Below are 24,675 nucleotides of genomic sequence, written 5' to 3'. Positions count from 1 at the left end.
GGGGGGGGCGGGCCCGGGCCCGCGGGGCTGCGAGGATGGTCTCCGGGCTCCACGGGTTTCCGATTCCAGACGCTGCCCCGGTTCCGCAGGCGTGAGGAGCCTCCCGGACTCCACCGGGAAGGAATTGTCCGAAAAGGCGGTTCTGGGTGTGTTAGCGCCCAGACTGCCGGGGCTCGAGCCCGTGTCAGCCAGGCCTTGGAAGGCTCTGAGGTCGGGTGCGGGGGCCGCCCAGCTGTCATGACTCCTGTTTTTTCTGTGCTCCCGCAGGAACAGGCTCACATCTCTCCGTTGGAAAGTTGCTAGCAACACGATGAGTCTGCAGTGGACTGCAGTCGCCACCTTCCTCTATGCAGAGGTCTTCGCTGTGCTGCTTCTCTGCATTCCCTTCATTTCTCCCAAAAGGTATGGCCCGTGGAGCGGGCAGGCGAGCCAGGGAGAGTTGCTCCGCAGCTTATGCCTGCAGAGTTGGTGGGCCCTGGAATTGAGGCCAGATGGAAACACATAGAACCTGTCTGGGGTAGGGGTGGCAAGGGTTGTGTTGATTATCGCCAACCTTCCCCACAGTTCTGCTCTGTCACATCTTGCCGAGTTCCTTTCCTGTGCGCCCTGCCTTCTGGTCTTCAGAATGTCCCAGAAGGGAGAAGACCGAGTTATGGTTCTGGGAATGATGCCCTCCTGCCGCCCCCCCGGGGGCCCTGGCGTTCAGGGGATGGCATTGTGGGATCTGCAAAACTTGCATCACGGGGTCACGTTGCCGTTGATTCGGTGACTTCTGTCCTCTTAACTAGTCTCACTGGCATTGCGTAGTGCCCTCATGAGCATTACTCAGCCTGTGAAGGCTGGAGCCATGTTTCTTTTCATTGAACAGAGGACCTGTAAAAAGTTAACTTGAAATTAATTTTAATTACATTTACTATATGAACACGTTTGGACTTAAATTGGGGCATTACAGATAAGGCTGTGTTTTTATGGATATTTTTTTAAAAGCTCTTTTTTAATGAAAAAGTGTAGGCCCTGTTGTGATGTGATAGAAAGTATACAACATTGCTTAAGGAATATTCTTGACAAAAGCGAGATATGAGTCACCTCGTACAGTTCACAGGAAATGCAGAACAGAGGCCCCCTTGGAGCTGCAATCTGGGAAGCTTTGTAGGACAAACAACCTGATTTCTGCAGACAGTAAACTGGGAAAGAAAAGAGCAAGGGAAGAGGGAGCTTATAGAATAAGAGAGACTTAAGATACTTACCAACTAAATGCAGAATCAGAATCTTGTCAAGATTCAAACAAACCAACTAAAAATAATTGTCTCAGTTGGACTTTGGAGTTCTGGCTCTGGAGTTCTGATGATGAGAGATTCTTGTTGATATTTTTGAGGTCTGGTGATGGCATCGTGATCAGTATTTTGGAAGGCTCTTCTCTGACAGAGCTGTATCCTGAAGTATTCATGGAGGGAAACAAAGAGAGGTCTGGGGTCTGCTTCATGGTAATGTAGGGTGGTGGGAGTCTAGGTGAACCACGATTGGTCATGGGGGAAAACAGTTTAAAGAAATGTGTACGTGGCAAGCATTTTGATACTACAGAGGGGAAAGTAAGTTTCCCATTTCCCTCCCCAGAGCCTACCAGTGTTTAAGACTGGTTTTCCAGAAATTTCTATACACGGACACGTATCTTTTTTTTCTTTTTAACATTCTTGAATGGATGTCATAAATTGGAGAATTGCATGCAGCTGAGGCTGAATCTGTATGGGATATTCAGCCATTGGAGACGAGTGCAAAACTGTATTTCTGTTCACAGGGCCCTGGATCCCCGGCATGCGTTCTTTCTCTTCAGGCCTTAGCCTTTTTGTTTTCTTCACAGATGGCAGAAGATTTTCAAGTCCCGCCTCGTGCACTTGGTAGTGACCTATGGCAACACCTTCTTTGTGGTTCTCGTTGTCATCCTTGTGCTGCTGCTCATTGGTGAGTGAGCTGTGGCTGAGGGCGGCTACCTGACCTAGACCCTTTGACCAAAGTAGCCTCTGCTGCAAAGCCCCGTGCCATGTTCCTTGAGCAGTGTACAGCTTTGGCTTCTCAGAGACAGACCACTGAAGGGCGCCTGTCTTTCTCTTGGGGGAGGAGGCTCCTTTCACGCACAAAAACGGCGATGCTGGCTGCTGGCAGGGCCCTCACTTTGACCGGCGGCCTTTGTGTACCCGGCGATGACCACCTCATGTCTCAGGCAGCTCCTCACGCCCTTCCAGAGCTGAAACCAAGAGAAGCTAACTGGCTCATGCTGACCTTGGTCCAAGTAGTGCTGCTCCTTGGGCACTTAGCAGCGTCAGTCTCTCCCTCAGTGCCTGAAACAGGCCTCAAATAGGGGACTGAGCTACCAAGTAGATAGGGAGCCAAGCTGGGAAAGAAGCCGCCATGTCTTGAAGTATACGGTGGGGGGGGGGGCAAGAGGTCTGATAGCATATCTAGGGGGCAAATCCCAGACCTCTCTGGATCTGGGTCAGACTTCAGGTTCCTCGAAGTCCTTCCAGTTCTGAAGTTCTATAAACCCTGCATTGAGGTACACACCGGCAGGGGCTTGAAAGATGAACAGGGGTGGGGCCTGAGGCCAGGTGGTGGCGTGATTGTTTGGAGACCCGAGGAATCAGTATAGCTCTCATCTGTCTGTTAAATGTGCCTTTTGCTGCAGTAAGTGATCAATACATCCCCCTGCTTGGTCTCCAAAGTATTGGCTCACCTCTGCCATAGACAGTGGTCCTGTCTCCAAGGTGCGATGCCTGCTTAGACTCAGAGCACTTCTGTCTCCCTGAGTCCCCAGCAGAAATGTGGCAGGGGGTGGGAGGCCAGGGGGCCATAGTTGAGGGGAATGTGCAGGGCTCCACCCACCAGCTGCAGCATTAGGCGTGTCTCCTTCCTGATGGGATAGGTTCAGGCAGGACTGCCTCTGAACAGGTGAGGTGCAGCCTATCCATTCCCAGCCGTGGAGGGTGGTTGCCAGCTGCGCACAGACCTCACTGTTCTTGAAATACTTGGTAAAGCCCCAAGAGGCAGCTCTTTCCAATCAGGGTTCTCTCCTTGAGCGGCCTCTGAGTCCAGAACAGGTAGGGATTATGCGTGTCTTCCCCTGAGCAGGAAAAGCCAGGCTGCAGAGTTTTGGAATTGGGTGTGTGTGCTTTTGCTTTTGGGTGTGGGCTGGGGGCAAGAATTGGGGTGGGGAGGGACCGTGCTGAGGGTGTTCACTTGGGGCCTTGCCCCTCTGCAAACCAGACTCCACGAACTCTCCTAGTATGGCAGAGTGGGCCGGGGGGGCCCTTTGCAGAAGGCAGTAGTTGGCAAAGGTGCCATTCTTCTTTTTGGGGGGTCAGGGAACTACCTGGATGTTCTAGAGAGACATCCTGCTATGATGATAGGCTGCTTTCTATCTTAAGGGTAAGAAGCATAATCTAGAGCGGCCTACCTAAATAAGTTGTTAGCTAGTAGCAAATACTGATGACATAACCAGCTAGAAGCTGCAGGCCTGGCTGGCCCCTAGCCATCACTGGGAGGGGCCTAGGGCACATCTCACTGGGGGAGTGGGCTTAATGAGGGTCCAGGGTCAACTACCCTGGGCTGGAGGCCTGAGATAGAGGGCAACACTCTGCTGCGTGACTTGGGCTAGTTTGGCCCAACGCCCCCATCCCCGGTCTGCTCTCTGCCATCAGCCAGAGGTGGTCCTGGAGGTGCTGGGGTTTCTGGATGCAGAAGACAGTGTAGGAAAACATGGTTTTTGTTTGTTTAAATCCCAGAAATAACACATCTTTAAAAATTCACAAATTCAACCTAGAAAGGTAAAGTCCCCCATAATCCCGTGTCTCACAGGTAAGTATTGTTAAAAGTTTATGGTATGTTTCCACAGGCATTTTCTATGCTGCCGTCTTTATTAAACTAGTACATACCGTTTTGGCTTGGATTCAGATCACAGTGCACACTGTTTTGGATTGTGCTTTTTCCATTTACTGTATCTTAGGCTTTTTTTCTTATAGCAGTCTCATTCTTCTTAAAGATTGGGTAGTATTTTATCATATGGTTATACTGTAGTTCCTTCTTTATAGGCATCTTCATATCATTGCACATATATGCAAATCTTTCTGTAGGGTAAATTCATAGAGGTGGAATGGATGAAACCAAGGGCATGAACATTTAAAATTTTATGTCTTAGTTTGGGCTGCGATAGACCATAGACCGAGTGGCTTAAACAAAAGACATTTATTTCTCAAAGTTCTGGAGGCAGCAAGTCCAAGATTAAGGTGCTGGCAGATTCAGTGTCTGGTGAGGGCTCTCTTCCTGGTTCATAGGTGGCTGTCTTCTTGCCATGTCCTCACATGGAAGAATGGACAAGGGAGCTCTCTGGGGTCTATTTTATAAGGGCACTAATCCCATTCACGAGGGCCTCGTGCTCACTTCCCAGGGGCCCGTCTTCCTAATACCATCTGGTTGAGGGTTAGGATGCCAACTTAGGAATTTTGGGGGCCAGGAACACGCAGTCCATAAAAAACATTGTTGTCCTGGTTTATATCCCTGCTAACAGTGTTGAAAGAGGGCTCGCTTCATGATATAGATGTAACACAAGAACACCAGTAAAGGGGGACAGACTTTTATAATGTAAGATCAGCTTAAAAAACAAGCAGTCTCAAACCAGAAATTAAGAACCAGACAATAGCCATACAGTGATACTTTAACCCTCTCCCATGGGGGTCCATTAAGAGCCCTCTTTAGGTAGCTCTTTACGTACTGACTTAAAAAGATGTCTCAGATGTTCACTTTGGCAGCACATATCCTAAAATTGGAAAGAGAGAGATGATTAGCATGCCCCCTGCACAAGGATGGCACACAGATTCATGAAGCATTCCATGTTTTTTAGCACATTGTACGGTATACAGAAGTAGAAATGTTATACACGTGAAACTTATATAATGTTACAAATCAGTGTACCTCAAGAAAAAAGAGATTTCAGGGTTGAGGGAGAAAAGCAGTAGGTATGGGATGGTTCCATTTCTTTTTTCTTTTTTTCCTTATTTTTTTTAACATCTTTGTTGGAGTATAATTGCTTTACCTTGTTATGTTAGTTTTTGCTGTATAACAAAGTGAATCAGCTATACATATACATATATCCCCATAACCCCTCCCTCTTGCGTCTCCCTCCCACCCTCCCTATCACACCCCCCCATCCCACCCCCTAGGTGGTCACAAAGCACCGAGCTGGTCTCCCTGTGCTATGCGGCTGCTTCCCACTAGCTGTTGTACTTTTGGTAGTGTGTATATGTCCATGCCACTCTCTCACTTCATCCCAGCTTACCCTTCCCCCTCCCTGTGTGATGGTTCCATTTCTGTTCCACAAACGCATAGATGTGAATATACGGGTGAACCAGAGTGCTGTGTGGCCAGCAGCAGCTCTCTAGAGCAGAGGCTGTTCACCATTCAGCAGGTCTTTGTGTGCCCCCTGTGTGCCTAGCACTATGCTAGGCCCTAGGGCTGTAATAGAAAAGATTTCTGCTCTCGTGGCGTTTGTAGTCTAATTTGGGGGAGAGGGACAATAAACCTGGAATTGGGGTAATTTCAGATGTGTGTATTGCAAAGAGAATGAGGTAATGGGACTGAAAATGACTGCTTTTTAGCTAACCTGGCCACATGTAGCAGGTCCTGCTGGAGGTGATTATGTTATGGGATTCTTACTCCTGCATTTCTGCTATGTTTGAACCTTTGATGAGTGTGAATTTCTTCTGTAATCAGAATAAAACAGTTTAAATAATAAAATGGGTTATAAAGCTTAGAAATGAAAACCTTTGAATCTTTAGCAGGCATGCTTCAGGTCTTGACTCCTAGGCAGCTCATGCCTCCCTAGCGGGCATTTCCATAAACAGGAGTACCCTGGCTTATCAGTTGGATGGCCCATGACCAGCCCAGTTTGAGATAAACAGAACCAAACATTAGGGGCACCATGGGAAAGGGGAGCTGCCTCTGTTGCTGGCGACGTCTCAGATTCGGTGAGCATCCTGACACGGAGAGCAGGCTCATGGCCTGGGTAGAATGGGTCCAGGGGTAACATGAGAAAAGCTGGAGGAGAGAGTAGGTCCAAGGGCAGCACTTCTGACAAGGCATCCCCCAAGGTGTGTATAGAAGGGGGATAGCAGGGGAGACAGACTCGAGGGAAGCAAGGTTGCCCCAGCTCATGCCGCCTGTCTTACCTGGACAGGCCAGCCTAGTCTGAGCGGGAGCTAAATGCCCATATCTCTTCTCTGCTCCGCCACAGATGCTGTTCGCGAGATTCGAAAGTATGACGACGTGACGGAGAAGGTGAACCTCCAGAACAACCCCGGGGCTGTGGAACACTTCCACATGAAGCTTTTCCGTGCCCAGAGGAACCTCTACATTGCTGGCTTTTCCTTGCTGCTGTCCTTGTGAGTGGGGAGGGGTGAGGGACTGTGAAGGGACCTATGGGCTAGCCCATGACTTTGCCTCCTCAGTCTGTGGCCTTGAACTGGAGGCCCTTTCTGTGTTAGGGGAACCACACAGTTTCCCCAGAGGCCTCTGATTTTTCTCCTGACCTCCGGAGGCAGCATGGAGGGTGGGAGAGGGCTGACTAGAAGGTCAGAAGACCACGTTCTGGCTCTGCCGTAATCTGCAACACGTTCTTTTAGGACAAATGTCTTATCACCAGCTTGCTTTCTGTACACAGAGTGAAGTAAATGACAGGCGTTACCCTCCTCTGGGAGAGGCTCTTTGGAGCCCAGCTTAAAAGGGACCAGTTGAGGGCTTCCCTGGTGGCACAGTGGTTGAGAGTCCGCCTGCCGATGCAGGGGACGTGGGTTCGTGCCCTGGTCCGGGAAGATCCCACATGCCGCAGAGCGGCTGGGCCCGAGCCACCGCAATGAGAGGCCCGCGCACCACAACGAAGAGTAGCCCTCACTCGCCACAACTAAAAGGAAGTCCGTGTGCAGCGAGGATCCAATGCAGCCAAAAATAAATAAATAAATAAATTTATTAGGAAAAAAAAATGCATGGCTTATGTAGTTGAATTCCCTGGTGGCCCAGTGGTTAGGACTCTGCGCTTTCACTGCTGAGGGCACAGGTTCAGTCCCTGGTCCAGGAACTAAGATTCCACAAGCCATGGCGCGCCGCCCAAAAAAAAAAAAAAAAAAAAAAAAGGGACCAGTTGAACAGGGGCTTTTTGTGTGTGGGGTCCTGTCCTGAGAAGAGTGGGCAGAAATGGCTGAAGGGGCTGAGACCGACCCTGTCCCCAGGGCCTTCCCAGATGTAGACCTGTCTGTCACAGGAGCATGAGGGCTATTGGAGCCTGGGGGCCAAGGGCTTCCGGAGTTATTGGGAAGAGCCTACCGTGAGGTTACTGAGAAGTAGGGTCAGTGTATGGATTCTTGGGCATTGGAATGACTGGGTTTCAGTTTTTCAGAAAAAAAGTCAGTTGCTCAGCTGAGCCTGGCCTCTCTGGGTCATAGTTGGGAAGTGCCGCGTGGTGGAGCTGGAAAGGGCTTTTCAGGGGGATACATTTGATCATAGGAGTGATCTGCAAGGCTGCTGTCTTCCAACTTCTGAGAGTCAGGAACTGAGAAGGCTGGGAGGAGTTGGACACATACCTTACAGTTTTAGGGTTTCAGGAAGCTTCAAAAAAGAAGTATGATCTTGTGGACTGAGACTCTCCTGACTGCTCTGCTTTTGTGAACTCTTCCAGAAGGAGATCTCCAGGGCAGGTATTATCTGAGAAGGCCAGGGGACAGTGGGTAGCCAGGTGTACCAGACGAGTGAGTGTGTGCTCAGCTCTGTCCTCTCTGCGACACTGAAGCGAGGTGTTCCAGCTTAATTCCTGCAGTTGACTTTAAAACATTGGCATATAGCACAAATGGGCATCTGGTTCTGTGAGTGTTTGACAAATGCAGAGTAGAATAACACCACCACCACCGTCAGGGTACAGAGTAGTTGGCAGTCTCCTAACCCAAACAGGTGAATTCGAAGAAGAGCAGTCCTTGTTTATACCTCGCCTGCTCCCAAAGGGACGTGCGGAGGCTGAGAGAGGAGAGTGAGATTTGGGCCCACAGGTCCCATGCTGCCTCGCAGTCCCGCTCTGTGCTCTGTCGTGTCAGCTGCCTCCCTCACTTTGCTCTGACCTCTCCATTTGACAGGCGTGTAAGGAAGGCTTCATTGAATTCCCTTTAAAACATGTTGGGCATAGTAACTTCTTGGGCCTGGTTGTTCCAGCAGCCATACATCTGTTGCCTGTCCATCTTAGCTTGCTGTGCCTGCCATACCCTCCCGTGTCCCTGGCCGGTAGCTGGTCAAAAAAAGGATGTGAGGTTGGTCTTGTGTGACTTCTTAGAAAAGGAAACAGTGACCCCCAAGGATCAGTGTGGATTCATCAGTTGCCCACAAATGAGCTGTTTAATTGTTTCTAGAATTTTCTGAGATGATATACTCCTCCCTAGTCTAGGGGTCAGATCCTGTATGGCGGCTGTGGCCCTTGAGGAACTTCTCTATTTGCATGACATTAACCATCCAAGAAGAAAAAAGATTACGTGTGAATTCTCTGGCCGTCCAGTGGTTAGGACTCTGCGCTTTCACTGCCGAGGGCCTGGGTTCAATCCCTGGTCAGGGAACTAAGATTCCCACAAGCCACGCAGCATGGCCCCCCGCAAAAAAGAAAGAAAAAAAACAAAAGCTTATCTTGAAGACTGGATGGCCAGGTGGCCTCGCCTGTGTGCGTGTGAGGTGTTTGGGTTCTGGTTCTGCTTGAAGTCAGTAAGGACTTTAATAATCCTTCATAATTCAGTGGGCCTTTATAAATGGAAAAGGGCAGCCCAAGAGAGATGGAGCGGCCTGAGTTGCACAGGTTCTAAGTGGCCAGCCCAAGCTCATACCGAGTTCCGACCCTCTGTTCAGATGCCAGCTAGTGAGCAATTGGTGCCGGATTGTTGGTGTATAGCCTGCCTCAGACCGTAGACTGGATAGTGGGCTGCTTTTTTCCCCTGGATTTTGGTAGGAAGGTGCCTGGATCAAGTACATGATCTGTACATCAGTCTTACTAGTCTAAGTTTTAGGAGTCCAACGACTTTAATCTCTTAGTACCATTTGTACATCTGAAGATTATTAAGTAATCTGGTAGTATAAAACCTTTGGAGGAAGTTGAGGCTTTAAACAAATAAGAAAATACATCCTCTAAAATGCTATCATAACCACTGTTGACACATACGTTTGTTAAATATTTTTCTAGACTTTTCTATACCTAATAGCAGCTACCACTTGTTAAGCGTTCAGTGTGCCAAGCACACATTAATCTTTATAGTAGCTCTGCGAAGAAACAATTGAGGTTCAGAGACCCCAGTTCCCCAAACTAGTCATCAGCAGAGCTGAGAATTCAGACTTAAAGTGATGGGACCTCAGCAGCCACATGCTTCTTCAAAACAGGGTCAAGTTGTAACTACCACGTGGGAACATGGGTCTTCCACTGAGTTTGTCATTAACATTGTTCTAGGACAACCCATCTGTTGCCAGCATTCTTAGGTGTCTACCAATTCCCTGCTGGTGAACATCAGGCCGATCTCCCCATTTTTCTGATATCATAAACAGGGAAAACCCCTCTCAATTGTCACTTTGCGTGCCTCTCAGCTAGACCGCCTGGTACTCTTCAAAGTGTCTCTGCCCCTCTTACTGTCTGTCTCTTTGTCATCTGTATTTGTGCAAGTCTCACTTGCAGGTACTGGCTCAGTCCCTGAACTCCTGTAGGCTGTTTGGAAAAGAGCACGTGGATCAGGGTGGATGGGTCAGGAGTGGCCAGAGAGAGGGTGGAGGGTTTTGAATGCCAGTTTCAGAGTTTGTACCCGAACTCTGTGTGGTAGAGCACTGAGTTTTTCCAGTGGCGCTGTGCCATGGTCAGAGTTGGCGTGTTCATACTTGGCGCCTGGGCTGGAGTAGAGCAGGAGAGCCTGCAAGCAGGGGGACCAAGTTAGAGGTCGCTGAACTGAGACATGCTGGTGGCCTGAACCTGGTTTCAGAGGTGCTGGTGGAAGAAAGGGGAGGAACTAGTGGGGATGCCAAGCCTCTGAGGTTGAGGTGGTGGTGGTTCTCCTATGGGCGCCCACAGAGTGGCAGCTGTGGCAGAACCCAGAGGAAGGCTGCACACCCACCCACGTGGAAGGAAGGGAGCCGGTGAGGCCTGCTGGAAAGAACGAGGAAGCCGGGGGAGAGGAGGGGGATGACTGCACCGAGGGGTCGAGGAATGGGCGACAGGGAGGTGCTGGCCGCTTCCTGGAAGCGAGATGGAGGGGAATGAAAGCAGATGCAGGGAGAGGCAAGACTGGGAGAGAGACAGCAGGTTAGTGGGTGAGGGGACCACAGAGGCAGAGAGCAATGCTCAGAAGAGAGGCTGGGCGGGGCGCTGCTTCCTCATGGGGCTGGGGTCAAGAGCACATTGGGGGAGAATTCCCTAGCTGTCCAGTGGTTAGGACTCTGCGCTTTCACTGCTGAGGGCCTGGGTTCAATCCCGATTGGGGAACTAAGATCCCACAGGCTGTGCAGGGCGGCCAAAAAAAGCACCTGGGGGGAGCCTTGAGCAGCCCTCATAATTGAAAACAGGGGCCCCAGGCTTAAAGGACGCATCACGTCCTTAAACAAGTCTGCACTTCCCTGCAACAGTCTGCTGGGGGAGGGGCAGGGGGCAGGGTCTGGGCTTTTGTCTTGCATCTGCTTCGTGGTCGCCCTGACGTGGGGCAGCTTGCTACCTTCCCAGGTCCTCACGCTCCTTTCTCTGTGGGCTGGGCCCCAAAGTCTGAGAAGAGCTGTCTCTACTCAGAAGCCTGGGGGTGCTCTGCCTCTCTTATTTTGTCCCATGTGATCCCCTGCAACTGTGTGTTTTTTTTAAATTGCGGTAAAATGCATTCATCAAACTGGCCATCTGAACCATTTTTAAGTGTACAGCTCGGTAGTGTTGGGCCCGTGCGCACTATTGTACAGGCAGCCTCCAGAACTCTTCATCTTCAAAACTGAAACTCTGTCCCCACTCCACAGCCAGGGATCTCACCTCCTGAGCCTCTCTTCCTCGTTACCCGGGGAAGTGCTGCCACAGTTGGGCTGCATCATCCCAAGTAGGCTTCCTGCCGCCGGCTTTGGTCTCCCAGCCTGTCCACCCTGCCCCTGCCAAGTGACCTTTCTGGCATGTAAAACCCACTCCACCACCCCCTGCTTCCAGTGCCTTCAGAGCACCTTTGGCATCAAGGCTTGAAACCTACATCCCTCTGCAGTCTCTGCTTCGGCTGCCCCGTGTCGTGAACCAGCCTTGTGGGTCCCCTTCTCTGAGTATTTCTGTGGTCTGTGCCTGGAACCCCCCAGCTCTTGCCTGCTGGTCTAGCCAAGACCTCCTCTTCATGCTTATTTGGGCCTTCCCTCCTGATTCTGCCATGCAAGGCCTGTGCTGTGCTGTGGGCTGGCCTACAGAGCTGTCCTCCAAGGGCCCCAGCGGCCTGTGAGGGGCAGCGTGGGGACCTGGGCTCACCCCTTTTAGTCTGGTTGGCTCTGTGCCACCTTCACCTTAGGGAATGAATGGAGTGTCCTGGGCACACAGGGACAGCTTCAGGCCCATGTCCAGGTTGAACTCATTGAACTGCTGTGTTGAGTGTTTTAGGTTGGATGCCCAGCTCTTCAGGTCTCCTGAGCTCTGGCAGCAGGAACGCCGGGGGGTGGGGGCGGTGCTCTTGAAGACACATGTCTGGGTGCCCCGAGATGCCGTTAGTCCCAGCACTGCGTAGCGGGCCTCTGGTCTGTGACGGGTGTGGCGCAGGGCACCGTTTAGTGTGGACTCGGCAGCGCGGGCTCTGTCTCGCGTGCTCTTGCTCATCCGTTGCCTTAGTGCCTACTTCCCTGCTCTGGGAGCGCCTCTGGTCGGCATCCCTCTGGAGCTACAGGTGTGGCTGCAGAGCAGCTCTTGCTGGACTGAGTTTTGCATGTTCTGAGAGCAGTGCTCTGTTTTCTCCGCCTTTGCTAAAATGTTACTGGTCAGGACCCAAGTAGTGGTCGCCATCCAGACCCAGGAAGGTCCACCCTTGTGCGTGAGGCCCCTTGATCTGTAGTGACCTGAACTTGGTCCACAGTTATCTCTTGTTTTCTGCCTACCTCTCTGGGGCTGGGTTGTGTCACCACAGTCAGTCCAGATGGAGCTGCCCGTGCTTTGCTACAAAGTTCCTGTGCTTAACCGCCAGTGACTTGGGGGCTGGGTTGTCTCCTGGAAGGTGATCGTGCCCTTTAAGCTGCTGGTGGGGCGGAATCCATCCAGACCCTCTGGGGTGAGCGGGACGTTCTGCTCTGCTTTCTTTGCTTTTGGGTCAGCCCTGCTTGCTGCCAGCGTTCAGCTCTGCAGATAGTTGGTGCCCAGGCGGCCGCTGGGGCTTGTGTTGATGGCGAGACAAGCCAGAGCCACCATGTCCACGGAGGCCACGTGGGCCCAGCAGGCGGGGATGAATGTCCAGCCTGGGCTCTGCCGCCTGCAGTGGCCACGGGGTGCTTTCTTCCCTTGCCCAAGGGAGTATAACAGCCCATGGTGGTCCTGAGAGACAGATGGGCATAGTGAGAGTGGACTTTGGAATTGGCTGGGTTTGGATTCTGGGTCTGTTACTGTCTAGCTGTGTGATCTCGGGTAAGTCACTTAACTCTCCAGAGCCTTTTTCCTTACCTGTTGTGCAGGGGTTGAGGATGCCTCTTTCGAGCACTTGGTGTGAGGGTGGAGGTGACTTGGGTTATGTTCTCAGCATCATGCCTGGCACGTGGGGAGTGCTTAGTAAATGGTAGTTGTTACTGGTATCACCCCAAGTAGTGAGAGAATTTTGTGGAATTTTTCCCACTCGTGTGGTAGGCTGTGCTGGGCCTAGGTAGGGAGTTGAAGAGAAAGCTGGTGTTGGCCTTCAGGGGTCTTACATTCCAGGCTGGGCACAGGGTGGGGAGAGTGGGGGCGGGAGAGCAGAGTGGGACAGAAGGACAGAGAGGACGGGTACTGCAGCCAGAGCAGAGGGTGGGGGGGAGGGCTGCCCCAGGGAGAGGCCAAGTAAGGGTTGGAGGCGGCCAAGCCGAGGACTCCTCAGGGCCCTGGGCACCCAGTTCTCAGCACTGGCGGCAGCATAGAAGAGCCGACCCCCTGTGGTGTCACTCAGCTTCAACATGAGTGTCTCCCTGGCCAGTCTCGTTTGATTGCCCCCTTCCCCATTATTCTCTGGATTATCTTGAAACCAATCCCAAATATTATGTTTGCAGGCGAAATGATATTTTGGATTATCGCTTTGGAAAGAGAGGGACTTTATTAAAAAACCATAAGCATGCTAGCATCTTGCTTATTACAAGAACCTTACAGTAACTCCTTAGTAACTAACTCAGTAGTGATTGCTCACGTTTGCTCGGGGGCCTACCCAAAGATAAAGTGATTTAAGTGGAGGACTGACCTTAGAAGGCCAGGTAAAGGGATTTTTTACCTTTATTTCCTCTTGATCCGACGATCCATCCATTAGCTGCCATCATTTTCTTTCTTGTTTTTAAAAATTAATTAATTTATTTGTTTTTGGCTGCATTGGGTCTTTGTTGCTCCGCGCGGGCTTTCTCTAGTTGCGTCGAGCCGGGGCTACTCTTCGTTGCGGTGCACGAGCTTCTCATTGCAGCGGCTTCTCTTGTGGAGCACGGGCTCTAGGCGCGCAGGCTTCAGTAGTTGTGGCTCGCGGGCTCTAGAGCACAGGCTCAGTAGTTGTGGCGCACGGGCTTCGTTGCTCTGTGGCCTGTGGGATCTTCCCGGACCAGGGCTCGAACCCGTGTCCCCTGCATTGGCAGGCGGATTCTTAACCACTGCGCCACAGGGAAGCCCTGCCATCATTTTCTAAGACTACAAATACAGTAGTGCTTCACAGCTCAGCACTGGGTAAGAGCCTTTTTGATAAGTCTGTTGATTTCTAGTCCTCCCCCTCCCCCAGCCAAACTCACCCCAGCTACTAGTGTGCTGGTGTCCTGTGGGTGCTGGGCCCAGGAGGGGGCTCTGATAAAGGGGGGACCGTGTTAATGCGGGGGGAGTTGCTACGAAGGGGCCACGGAAGACCATCTGACACGCATTGGCTTCTTTTAAAATATGGATTGTTTGCTCAGCTACTGGATTTTGGCCTAAGAATTCTCTTCATACTCTAAAGGCAAATGGTGAATGACCTCTTTGGGGGCAGGGTGCCAAACAACAGGGGTTCAGTCTTCCTGATTCCAAGGTCATCGGAAGCCTGATGTTCCAGGAGGGCCCCTTTCTCTGAAGGCAGAGGGTAGGGTGAGCGGAGAGCAGGGCTGGAGATGGGAAGGGCGATTGGCTCCTCCAGCCCAGCACCATGTGACCAATTTGCCTGCAGGCTGGAGACACTTTCGCTGTGAACAAATGGGGCTGGTGTGACTGAGGAGCTGGATTTTTCACTTAATGTAATTTTAATTTATTTGAACTGAAAGGACCTCTGGTGGCCTCTGTATTGGACAGCATAGCCAATGCCACCTCTCGTTCTTTGCTTTGTTGGTTCCCCAGCCTGGGCCAGGCCTATTTCCTGGGCTTTTTCCACAGCACATCGCCATCGCCTGCTGGAGACACTGCCTTGTTGCCTTTGGACTGAAGTACCACGTGGGGCACATCTGGGGGTCAACAGCTCCCTCCTTCCCATTCCCTCGAAGTAGCCAGGGGGCCACCAGCATATTTTAGCGCTGGAACATCTGCCTAGGTTGTCTGGCCTCTTTTGGTTGCTCTCTGTCCCTCAGTTTATACAGAATCCCTCTGCTCCCTGGTTTCAAGAAGGCAACGTGACAGGCTTGCTCCTGTTCGCTGGTTCTCTTCAGCTCTAGAGGGCCCCCCCGCCCCCACTCCCTCTCCCTCTAGCTGGCCTTGCTGTCCCCAGGGTAGATAGGCACCACCTGGGCTTAAGCTGAAGTTGCTGCAGGGCCTTGGCCTTTCCTCGACCCTGGCCCCCTCCCATTTGGTCCGAACTCAAGGGCTAAGAGGAAGGCCAAGCACGTGTGCTGAGATGTACTCCTGAGATGGATGGGGGCAGCCCTCGAAAGGTTTTCCCTGGATCTTTCTGAGTAAACTCTCCTCCTTCCCATTCTGCTGCCTCCTTATTTTCATGACTCCAGACTCTGTAGGGTGAGTTTCCTGGGGCGGCTTCCACCCTGTTATTACCGGTCTGCTTTGTCCGAAGTTTTTGCTGGGGCAGCACCTGGCTTTTGGCTCCTCGCCACGGTGGCCACCTCCCCATGCCACCGCGCCGCCGCGCCGCCGCCTCCTCAGTGTTTTTTGCTGGCGAGCTGGGCCGAGTTCACCCGGAGTCCACCTGCCACCCTGTGGAGCGGCGCCAGAGGCAGAGCTGTAGTCAGCCTGGAGAGTCAAGAGGTGGCGCTGTGACACCAGCTTCCCGCTTCCCCAGGGCAGCAGGGTGAGGGGAGTTGCCTGCCCACCTATCTCGCTGCGGGGCCCTGAGGGCTGAGTGACCCGAGGGCGTGGCACCTGGGAGATGCCTGGTAAATGCTAGTGGGCAGGATTGGCAAGGGGGGGGGGCCCACAAGCATAGAATATTCCTTTTGGGACTTGGGAGGACCCTCCTCCTTGCTCTCTTCCCACTTTCTGTTAAGTCCAAGTCTGCCTCCCCCTGTTTGCCCACAGGAGGGAGACAGGATCGGTGTAAAGCACATGTGAAACCACGTCTCCATACCTTGATATGGTTGGCTCTGTTTCTCCTGCCGATCCTTGTTTACTCAACCTTTTATAAAAGCATGAAAGCCCCACTCAGCGTCCAGAAACATCTTACTGAGAAAACCCAGTTGAATTCAGGTATTTGGGGATGACGTTTGTCTGCCAAGGACACATCTGGATTCTCTTACGATTTGTGCACTGACTTCTCTCCCAGTCGCTGGGTGCATTTAACCCACACCGTGGCCCCTCTACCAGCCCTGAACCTTTGGGAAATCCCTTCAGCTTGTGGCTTCTCACCTGTTGTCCAGAAATGGCTAGGAATAGTTACCTGCATAACAGTACTTGGGCAGTCAAGCTGAGCACGGTGGAGGATGGCCAGCAGGAGTGGGGACAGCAGTCCGTCAGCCTTCTCTCTAGGCTGACATCTCTGGGCTGTTGAGATTTGAAGATTCTGAAGCTCAGCACCTTCCACCGTATGCCCTGCTCTGTCCTGGGTCTCTGTGGAGACTCAGAACACTGAGGGGACAGACACAAAAGGGCACATTGATGTGCCTGGGAGAGGGTAGAGGCTCTCGGGGAGTGTTGGAGCTGGATCTTGGGTGAATTGGGGACAGGCACAAGAGCATGGGGCCTAATGTGTGAGGGACACTAAGAAGTTCTAGAAGGCCAGCTCCTGGGCAGGCCTGGTCGGCCGTGCTAGGGAATGCTGCTCTTGGCTTAGCCGGGGGCCCTGCAGGGGCACCCTTTGGACTTGGGCCGGGGCACTGGGCTTTGCCCCCAGCTTTGGTGATGAGTGTTTTCCTAAGTGCCTATTCAGCTACCGCTGCAGTCACAAGCCTGGCTGGCTCATCAACACGGGTCTGACATGGCGCCTTCCTGCTGCTGTTTCTCGTCACCCTGTTGCTCAACTGACTGGCAAGCCCCACCCGTGTCTGCCTGTGTCCCCTTCTGTGTGGCTGGGCCGACGGAAGGCTGAGTTCGGGGAGAGCCAGGGCCCCAGGCTCACATTCTGTCCTGGCCTGAGGTGTGGCATCACACACATAGGGGACGGGGGGAGTCATCTGCAGGGTCCCTTCCCAGTGGACCAGGTGGGGGGCGTGTAGAGGTTGAAGGTGCATTCCCTGGTCTGAAGGCATTTGTGGCTGGGCAGCCAGTTGAGGAGCAAGTGACAGTGTGATGCGGGGAGATGATTGGGAGGAGAAGAGAGGAAGAACCGTGCAACGAGATGAGGGGGCACAGGGGCTGGTGCGGGAACATGTGGAAGGGAGACCTGGGAGGTTCAGGAGAGGCTTTGAGGGGAGAGTGGTAATGGAGCTAGGTCTTTATTTATTTATTATTTATTTAGGCTGCATTGGGTCTATCGTTGCTGCATGTGGGCTTTTCTCTAGTTGTGGTGAGCGGGGGGCTACTCTTCGTTGTGGTGCACGGGCTTCTCATAGCGGTGGCTTCTCTTGTTGCGGAGCACGGGCCCTAGGCGCGCGGGCTTCAGTAGTTGTGGCTTGCGGGCTTCAGTAGTTGTGGCTCGCGGGCTTCAGTAGTTGTGGCTCGCAGGCTTCAGTAGTTGTGTCTTGTGGGCTTTAGTAGTTGTGGCTCGTGGTCTTCAGTAGTTGTGGCTTGCGGGCTTCAGTAGTTGTGGCGCACAGGCTTAGTTACTCCACGGCCCGTGGGATCTTCCCACACCAGGGATTGAACCCACGTCCCCTGCACTGGCAGGAGGATTTTTTTAAATGTCCCCTTTTTTATTTTTAAATTTTATTTATTTTTAATTTATTTTTGGGTGCGTTGGGTCTTCGTTGTTGAAGGCGGGCTTTTTCTAGCTGCGGTGAGCGGGCACTCCTCTTTGTCATGGTGCGCAGGCTTCTCATTGAGGTGGCTTCTCTTGTTGTGGAGCACAGGCTCTAGGCTCGTGGGCTTCAGTAGCTGTAGCATGTGGGCTCAGTAGTTGTGGCTCGTGGGCTCTAGAGCACAGGCTCAGTAGTTGTGGCGCACGGGCTCAGTTGCTCCACGGCATGTGGGATCTTCCCGGACCAGGGCTCGAACCCGTGTCCCCTGCATTGGCAAGTGGATTCTTAACCACCGCGCCACCAGGGAAGTCCCCTGGAGCTGGATCTTGAGTCATCAGCGAGAGTTCTCAAAGAGAAGGGGAGACACCCCTGCAGACTGGTGGGCTGACGTGCAGTGACAGGAGATGAGGCAAGTGAGGACTGGCGTGTTCAAGAGCAGCCAGTGGTTTGGTGTTAGTCGAGCAGAGGGCCATGCGGGTGGTGAGGGGACAAGAGCCAGCTCGCAGAGAGGGCTGTGTGCCAGCCAGAACAGTGGGCGTGCGTCAGAGGGATGGAAGCAGAGGAGTGACATGATCAGATTGTCTTGGAGAAAGATCACTGGCTTTCCTTGGGGGCATGGATTGCAAAGCTGTATATGGTGGAGGGTAGGGAGGAGGCCGCTTAGGAGCTACTAAAGTCACCCAGGAAAGAAGCAGTGAGGCCACAGGGATGACTGGGGCCCAAGGTGGCGTGCAGGCCCAAGAGCTTGGGTAGCTCAGTGACGGCGTCCACCATAGCGCGGTGCAGGAGCAGTTGGCCTGTCATGGATGGGCTGAGTCAGGCGTGTCTCAGGGACACGCAGGAGCCACCGGTGAGTAGGTAGCTGGGTGTCAGGATCTGGCTGAGATAAACCCCTGTTGGGGGTGGGATTGGTGGGCGGTGAGGGTTGCTTGAGGCAAGGGTAGGGGAGAGTTCCAAGGGGGTGACCCGTCAGCTGTGCCAGGTGCTACAGAGCGAGTGCCCCAAGGACTCCAGGTTGCTCCTTGGATTGGGTGGTTAGGGCACTGGTGATCATGCTGGTGGCGTGGCCAGGGCAGGATATAGGTTGGTGTTGGTTGAGGAATGGAGGAAGAGAGGAGGGGCTTGGGCTGGTGGGAGGCAGAGCCTTGAGGGGCGAGGTTCCTGGAGGGAGGAATTACCCAGAATTGTCTGGGGCTGGGTTGGAGGAACAGGTCTAACAGGAAGGGAGAGGATGGGGATGGATGGCGTGGATGGATTGTGTGAAAGACACGTGGTCGGGGAGGGGCATCTACCCTGGAGGCTCTTGCCCTGCACTGAGGGGGAGACCCTGAGGGCGGGCAGGGGGCTGAGCAGGTTGAGGTGGCGGAAGGCTACCTGGACAGCTCTTGCGCTGGGTACCGCGTGTTTGCCTGGGCTCTTGTTGGCAACCCTGGTTCTCCATAAGTGGGGATGGGCTGGGACGGCACCGAGGAGAGCTCGGCCCCTGCTGTACTGCTGTGGTCCTCACTGCCACCACCATCCTGGGCCTGGCCTCCCTGGGTAACTGGGGTGACAGCTGTGGTGGCTCACAGTGCTGCTGGAGTCCCGCCCCATGTCAGCCGCCTGCCCAGCCTTGTCAGGGGGGCAGGCGAAGGGGGAGCGTCACCTTTGGGCTTGCCTGCTCCATCTTTGCTGGCTGGGTCTGCCAGGTGGCACATGTGCCCTCCCCCGCCAACCCAGTCTCCGGCTGGGAGGAGCAGCCTCCTCCACATCGCCAGGATCTGCTCAGAGCTGCCTGAGCGCCCTGTGCTTGCGAGCTTGGGGCTTAGTCAGACTTGCCTTTCTTTCTGGGCTCCCCCAGTGACTGCCACTCTGCCTGTGTGACTCAGGCACGTTGCTTCTCTCTGGCTCCTGGGGCACTCGGGAGCCCCCTCCACCTCCAGGGCTTCAGCCTGGTGGGGGGCAGGCTGGTGGGCAGTTGCGGCTGAGACAGGGAAACCTGAGCCCTGGGCCACGAGGTCTTGGTCGCTAATTTTAGAGAGCACATGTCACTGGAAACTCTCCCTTCCTGCCAGGAACCAGTAGCCTGGCTCTCCCGGTCCTGACAGGGGCCCCTGGAGCCACTCCCTAAACCAGGAAGCGTGATGGGTGCCTCACAGCCCCTGCGAGCCGCTCCCCCTCAGGGCTCATTCCCAGCAGGGGCTCTGCCAGGGCCTGGCCAGGGAGAGCTGGGCGCCTTGTTTGCTCTCCCATTCCTCCCTAGTCCCCTCGTCCCCTTGGGCCTGATGAGCAGCAGGTGTCCACAAGAGCCCTGCAAAGGCCGGAGAAGACGGCTCGGAGCTTCGGCTTCTTTGTCTCCTCCGAGCGAGCACTTTGTTGTGGAAGCACCCTGGACATGCTGAGTCCTCCCCTCGTGCCCGGGGCCTGCCTATTTTGCACCCTTCTTGGGGCAGTGGCTGGCCAGGCCTGTCCCAGGCATGTGCGGAAGTGCCCCCGCCGCCCCCCACTCTGAGTCCTCCCGTCCTCTCTCCTGCCAGCTAACATCTGAGGGCAGGGTGGCTGTCGGGAAACGGAGCAGCGTGTGCTCAGCTGCCACGTGCTTGCCTCTCATGGCTGGTCTGAACCTGAGGTGTGTGCCTGGGCCCTGGTTTTTCATTTTCTGTCCCCCTTGCCTGGGGAAACCTCAAGGTGGTGATGTTTTCTAACAGGTGTGGTCTGGCAGCTGCCTGTAGACTGCATTTGGGCAGTGGGTGAGGAGAGAAGAATTGTTTCCATCTCTCTCATCTGGCCCAGCTAGTAGTTCCCTGGAAACCGAGAACGTGTAGTGGTTGGCAGCTCAGGCCTCGGGGTCAGACAGGCAGGAGTGCGGACTCTAGCCACATTCGTTTCTGGCTCTTGACCAATTGCTTCAGCATGCTGAGCCTCCACATCCCCTCTGTGAAACGGGGGCAGTAGTAGCAACTGTCTCACAAGGTGGGCTGGAGGATTCGGCCGGCCCTTTGGAAGCCCCTGCAGCACTGGCTGCTCTTGTGTGGTGTGTGTGTTTGTTTTGCTGCATGGCATGTGGGATCTTAGTTCCCCAACCAGGGATCAAATCCACGCCCCCTGCATTGGAAGCACGGAGTCTTAACCACTGGACCCCCAGGGAAGTCCTGGGCTGCTCTTGTTTATCAAGGTGAGCCCAGCCTTGCAGCGAGGAAAGTGGCAGCATGGCTGCTTTGGCACGTCAAGGCCCTGCCCTGTAAAGTGCCGGGTTCTAGGCCTTTAGGCTGTATCTAGGCGTGGCCCCTTGTGTCCTAACAGGCTCCTGCTTCCTGTGCCCTCTGGGCTGGAGGAGAGCCCCAGGGCTGTGAGCGGCCTTTTGGGGGCACTAGTAATCCTGGTGGCAGAGGACAGCTCCTGGCTCCATCTTTCCCCTCACGTTGCCGGTGTGTTTTGCTTTGCCTCCCTGGCAATCCAGAAGGACAGGTCTAGGCTGCAGGCAGGTGTGGGGTGGGAGCAAACAAAAGAAGTTCATGCTAGCCATCTTTCCCTCTTTCTTTTGCTCACTTCTCCCTTCTTTTTGTAAACAATTACAGCCTGCTTAGACGCCTGGTGACTCTTATCTCCCAGCAGGCCACGCTGCTGGCCTCCAATGAAGCCTTTAAAAAGCAGGCAGAGAGCGCTAGTGAAGCGGCCAAGAAGTACATGGAAGAGAATGACCAGCTAAAGAAGGTGAGTTCAGCCTTCCCGACCCCCCCCACCACGTGACAGTCTTTATTGGCCACAGCAGCTGCCGTTAGCCTATCAGGCTGGGAAACGTGCGACACTGCTGTTGTCTGAAAAGCGGAGGAGTTGGGTGGAGGGACGAAGGGGGTGGGTACTGCAGAGGTCTGGGGGACGCAATGGGAAGGGGGGCGCCCTTGCTGCTCTCTTGCCTCTACCCGCTGTGCATCCAGGCCAGACTCTTCCCTGATAAACTGACTCCCAAAGGATCTGAGCCGTGTGCTGTGAACATTGGGCAAGTTAGCACAGAAGAACACAAGTTAGGATAGGACCAATCTTGGTCCCCTGAGGATTGCTGTCATCTGGGGACGAGGTGGGGCAGTCCTAGAAGGCTTGTCAGAGGAGGTGAGGTGTGAGCCAAGCTGGGAAGGAGACGGATGGACTTGGATTCATAGGCAGGCTAGAGTTGGATGGGCAGGGGTGAGTTGGGGGCTTCTCGGGTGGAGTGAGCTGTGGAGCTTGGGGAGAGGAAGCGATGGCATTGGTCAGTTGGGGGTCACTGGCAGCAATCCCCAGATGGCAGCAAATGGAGTCGTTGGATGGACTGGTCAACTTGGAGGAGCTGCCGAGAAAGGAGGTAGGGCTGGGGGCCAGGGCAGGCAGGGCGTGTGGCCTGGGAGCTGTAGCAGGTGGCCCTGCTGGCCCGGGCTTTGCCTGGTGGCTGGGAACAAGCAGTGGCCCAGTTCTGTGCTGACATTTCCGAAGGGGCAAGTGCCCAGGGCAGCTTGAGGAATCACAGCTCAGTGGGGAGGACGGAGCTGGACTCCTTCCCTCCCTCCCTCCTCCCTCCTCCCTCCTGAGTAACCCAGGACCTTGGCACTGTTCCTAGGAAGCTGCCGGTGGAGTCAAGTTGGATGGCAGGGACGCTGAAGTGAAGGTGGAGGAAGAGAACAGGAGCCTGAAGGCTGATCTGCAGAGGCTGAAGGATGAGCTGGCTGTTAACAAGCAAAGTGAGCACTGTCGTCGGGTTGCCCGCGGCCCCCAGAACTCGGGAGCCTCTGCCGGTGGCTGCCACACCTCTCTTGCCAAAGTATTAATAACAAACTCACACGCAGGCTCAGGAGCTGCGTGAAAACAAACAAAATGCTCCCTGCTCGTCCAGCCCAAACACAGCCGGGCTCGGCCCCAGCTGATGGGGCTTAGTGGTTTAGCAGTGCACTCAGGGTCCCACCAAGGAGGGCCCAGGAACCCCAGAGGCCCATGGGCTAACTCCAGAGCATCTCATCCAGCGCCAGGCGTGGGGAGTGGCGCTGTGTGCCTTGTCACCAGGGGCCTGGTGGGTGGGGAAGGAAAGGCTGCATCAGAGCTGCTTGAGATGTTCCTATCTGCTCCCTTCCTGAAGGCCTCTCTCGACACACCTCTCATTCTCAGCTTTGAGGCAGGGGTTCTGCTCCCTGCCTCCTGCTCTCACCCCCAACCTTTTCAAAATGTTTGTCCCATGCTGTCAGCCTCCCTGCGGTCACCCCTGCTGAGAGCCATGCAGGGTCCCTCCATTAAAGGGGTTGGGGGGCGATCCTTGGTTTTCTCCTACTTGTCCCAGCTTTGTTGGCCAGCCCTTCCCCACTTTTGGAGGCTTTCGAGGCAGCTGGCAGAGGAGCTTTCTTGAGAGGAGTGGTCTCCCAGACACCCTCACTGGGGACAGATTTGGGGCAGCTGCATCTGCTGTCTACAGCAAATGGCGTTTTTCTCCCTAATCCTCATCTTTTAATTTTCCTTCCTTCACCACATGCATCATCCCCAGAACTGGAGAAAGCTGAAAATGAGGCTCTGGCCATGTGGAAGCAGTCTGAGGGCCTGACCAAGGAGTACGACCGCCTGTTGGAGGAGCACGCGAAGTTGCAGGTCAGCATGCTCAGCTTGCTCTGTTGGAACTGAGCCCCCCCACCCTGCGCAGGCGCAGAGCAGGCCTCCCACTCGCTTAGCCTCAGGGCCAACGTGTCCCCTTCGAGAGGCCTCGGCAGCAAGCTGGCTCCTTTCTCTCCCAGTCCCCCTTTTTTCCTTTGTTGCCGCTGAGTCTGGGGCCAGCGTGGGCCCAACAGCCGGAACCCGTTCTGGAGCAGGAGGGGTGTGTGGCCTGGCAGATGGCAGCCACTTACTAAGGTCGCCTTGGCAGTCGGGTCAGCCCTCTGCACTGTGGGCCTGCCCAGCCTCGTGCCCAGCATCAGTGCCCTTGAGAAGAGCTCCTTCCCTGGAGTACCCCTGGTCCATGGTGTGGGGCCCCTGACTCTGGTCCGGGTTTACTGAAGGGCCCCATCAAGTACCGGCCAGAGACGTGCAGGGGAAATTCCACTGCTAGCTGCGGACCTTCCCTCCGTAGGGGCTGCGGGGTGATGTGAGGCCGAGAGCTGGGGACATCACAGCCAGCTCCCACCCAGTAGGTCCGAGTCATTGCCACCACCTCCGCCCGCAGGCCCGGTCTGAGTCCCCAGACTACCTGCGTCTGGAAGCTCAGGTGGCCTGGAAATTGGGCATGAGGGCTAGGTAAACACCCCTAAATTCTGATGGTTTGATTTAGTGCTTGGCGGCCTGAGTTTGGGCACCGTGGAAGGTGGAGAAGGAGGGCCCAGACCCCAAAGGGGGGCCAACAGCTTCAGTGCAGGGCGGGCTCACTGGCAGGACCTGTGGAAGGTGTGCAGAGTTGGGAAGAGCCTGAACTGGGACTTGGAAGGGACTCAAGTTCAGAGGCAGCCGTGGGCACGAGGGTGGGTGTGAGTGAGGCCCAGGAGAAGGTGGTGCTGCGGGCTTGGGGCTCTGAGAAAAGAGCGACAGCAGAGGCTTGTCTCCCCTCGGCCCCTCACCCCACGCCCCTGCCTGGCTGGAGTTAGGGTTACAGCCCTCGTGGAGTGGGGCCACTCCCATCCTGGCAGACTGTGAGGTGCTGCTGATGGGGGGGTCCCTTGCTCATCTGACCGCCTGGCATCTGGGGAAAGGGGCACCCCACCGGACCTCTGGGGTGGAGGGGCTGGAAGGCGAAGGGGAGGAGCGTGCCTGCCAACCCACTGCTTTGCAATTTCTGTCCCCTTTGCAGGCGGAGGTAGATGGCCCCACGGACAAGAAGGAGGAGTGAGGGCCCCTGCTCCCCGCCCGTGGCTGGCTGCTCCCCGAGAGCCCGGCCTCCCTCGGTACTTCGGCTCCCTCCCTTCCGCTTCCGTTCCCTCACGCTGCTTGCAGTTCCACGCTCTCCCAGCATTCTGTAGGGGACTCAGTTCCCACCCAGGATGAGTGAGGCTGCGGCAGGTCTTGCTTCCCGCTGGGTTAAGCCCCTTCATGTTGCACATTGATGCTCGGGGCTCCAAGGCCCCTTTTCTCTGGTCCTGCAGGAGGGCAAGTGGAGCAGGAAGAGTAGTTTCTCTTGGGACAAAATAAACGTTGTTGTGTTGTGTCCGTGGTGCGTGCGTATAACTGAGGCCGCAGGGAGACCTCCTTGTGATC

General features: G+C 54.5%; 1 protein-coding gene across 1 annotated transcript; it reads left to right on the top strand.

Moving 5' to 3' along the window:
- Positions 1 to 274: 274 nt before the first annotated feature.
- On the top strand, positions 275 to 24,310 carry BCAP31 (B cell receptor associated protein 31). Its single transcript, XM_007456643.1, has 8 exons — positions 275 to 402; positions 1,859 to 1,959; positions 6,281 to 6,428; positions 21,057 to 21,192; positions 21,331 to 21,337; positions 22,077 to 22,193; positions 22,985 to 23,085; positions 24,272 to 24,310. Exons 1-8 carry the CDS (start codon positions 311 to 313, stop codon positions 24,308 to 24,310), a joined length of 741 nt encoding a protein of 246 aa, XP_007456705.1. The 5' UTR covers positions 275 to 310.
- Positions 24,311 to 24,675: the final 365 nt, after the last annotated feature.

This window comes from Lipotes vexillifer, unplaced genomic scaffold (genome assembly GCF_000442215.2).
Source record: "Lipotes vexillifer unplaced genomic scaffold, Lipotes_vexillifer_v1.1 scaffold899, whole genome shotgun sequence".
Classification (NCBI taxonomy): Eukaryota; Metazoa; Chordata; class Mammalia; order Artiodactyla; family Lipotidae; genus Lipotes; species Lipotes vexillifer.
Note: the sequence above shows the minus strand (reverse complement) of the source record. Positions and strands in the feature narration are given on the sequence as shown.

Coding starts and splice junctions, on each gene's coding strand:
- BCAP31 (XM_007456643.1), top strand. CDS start 311: ATGAGTCTGCAGTGGACTGCAGTCGCCACCTTCCTCTATGCAGAGGTC. Junction 403..1,858: donor CCCTTCATTTCTCCCAAAAG/GTATGGCCCGTG, acceptor TTTTCTTCACAG/ATGGCAGAAGATTTTCAAGT. Junction 23,086..24,271: donor AGGAGCACGCGAAGTTGCAG/GTCAGCATGCTC, acceptor TCCCCTTTGCAG/GCGGAGGTAGATGGCCCCAC.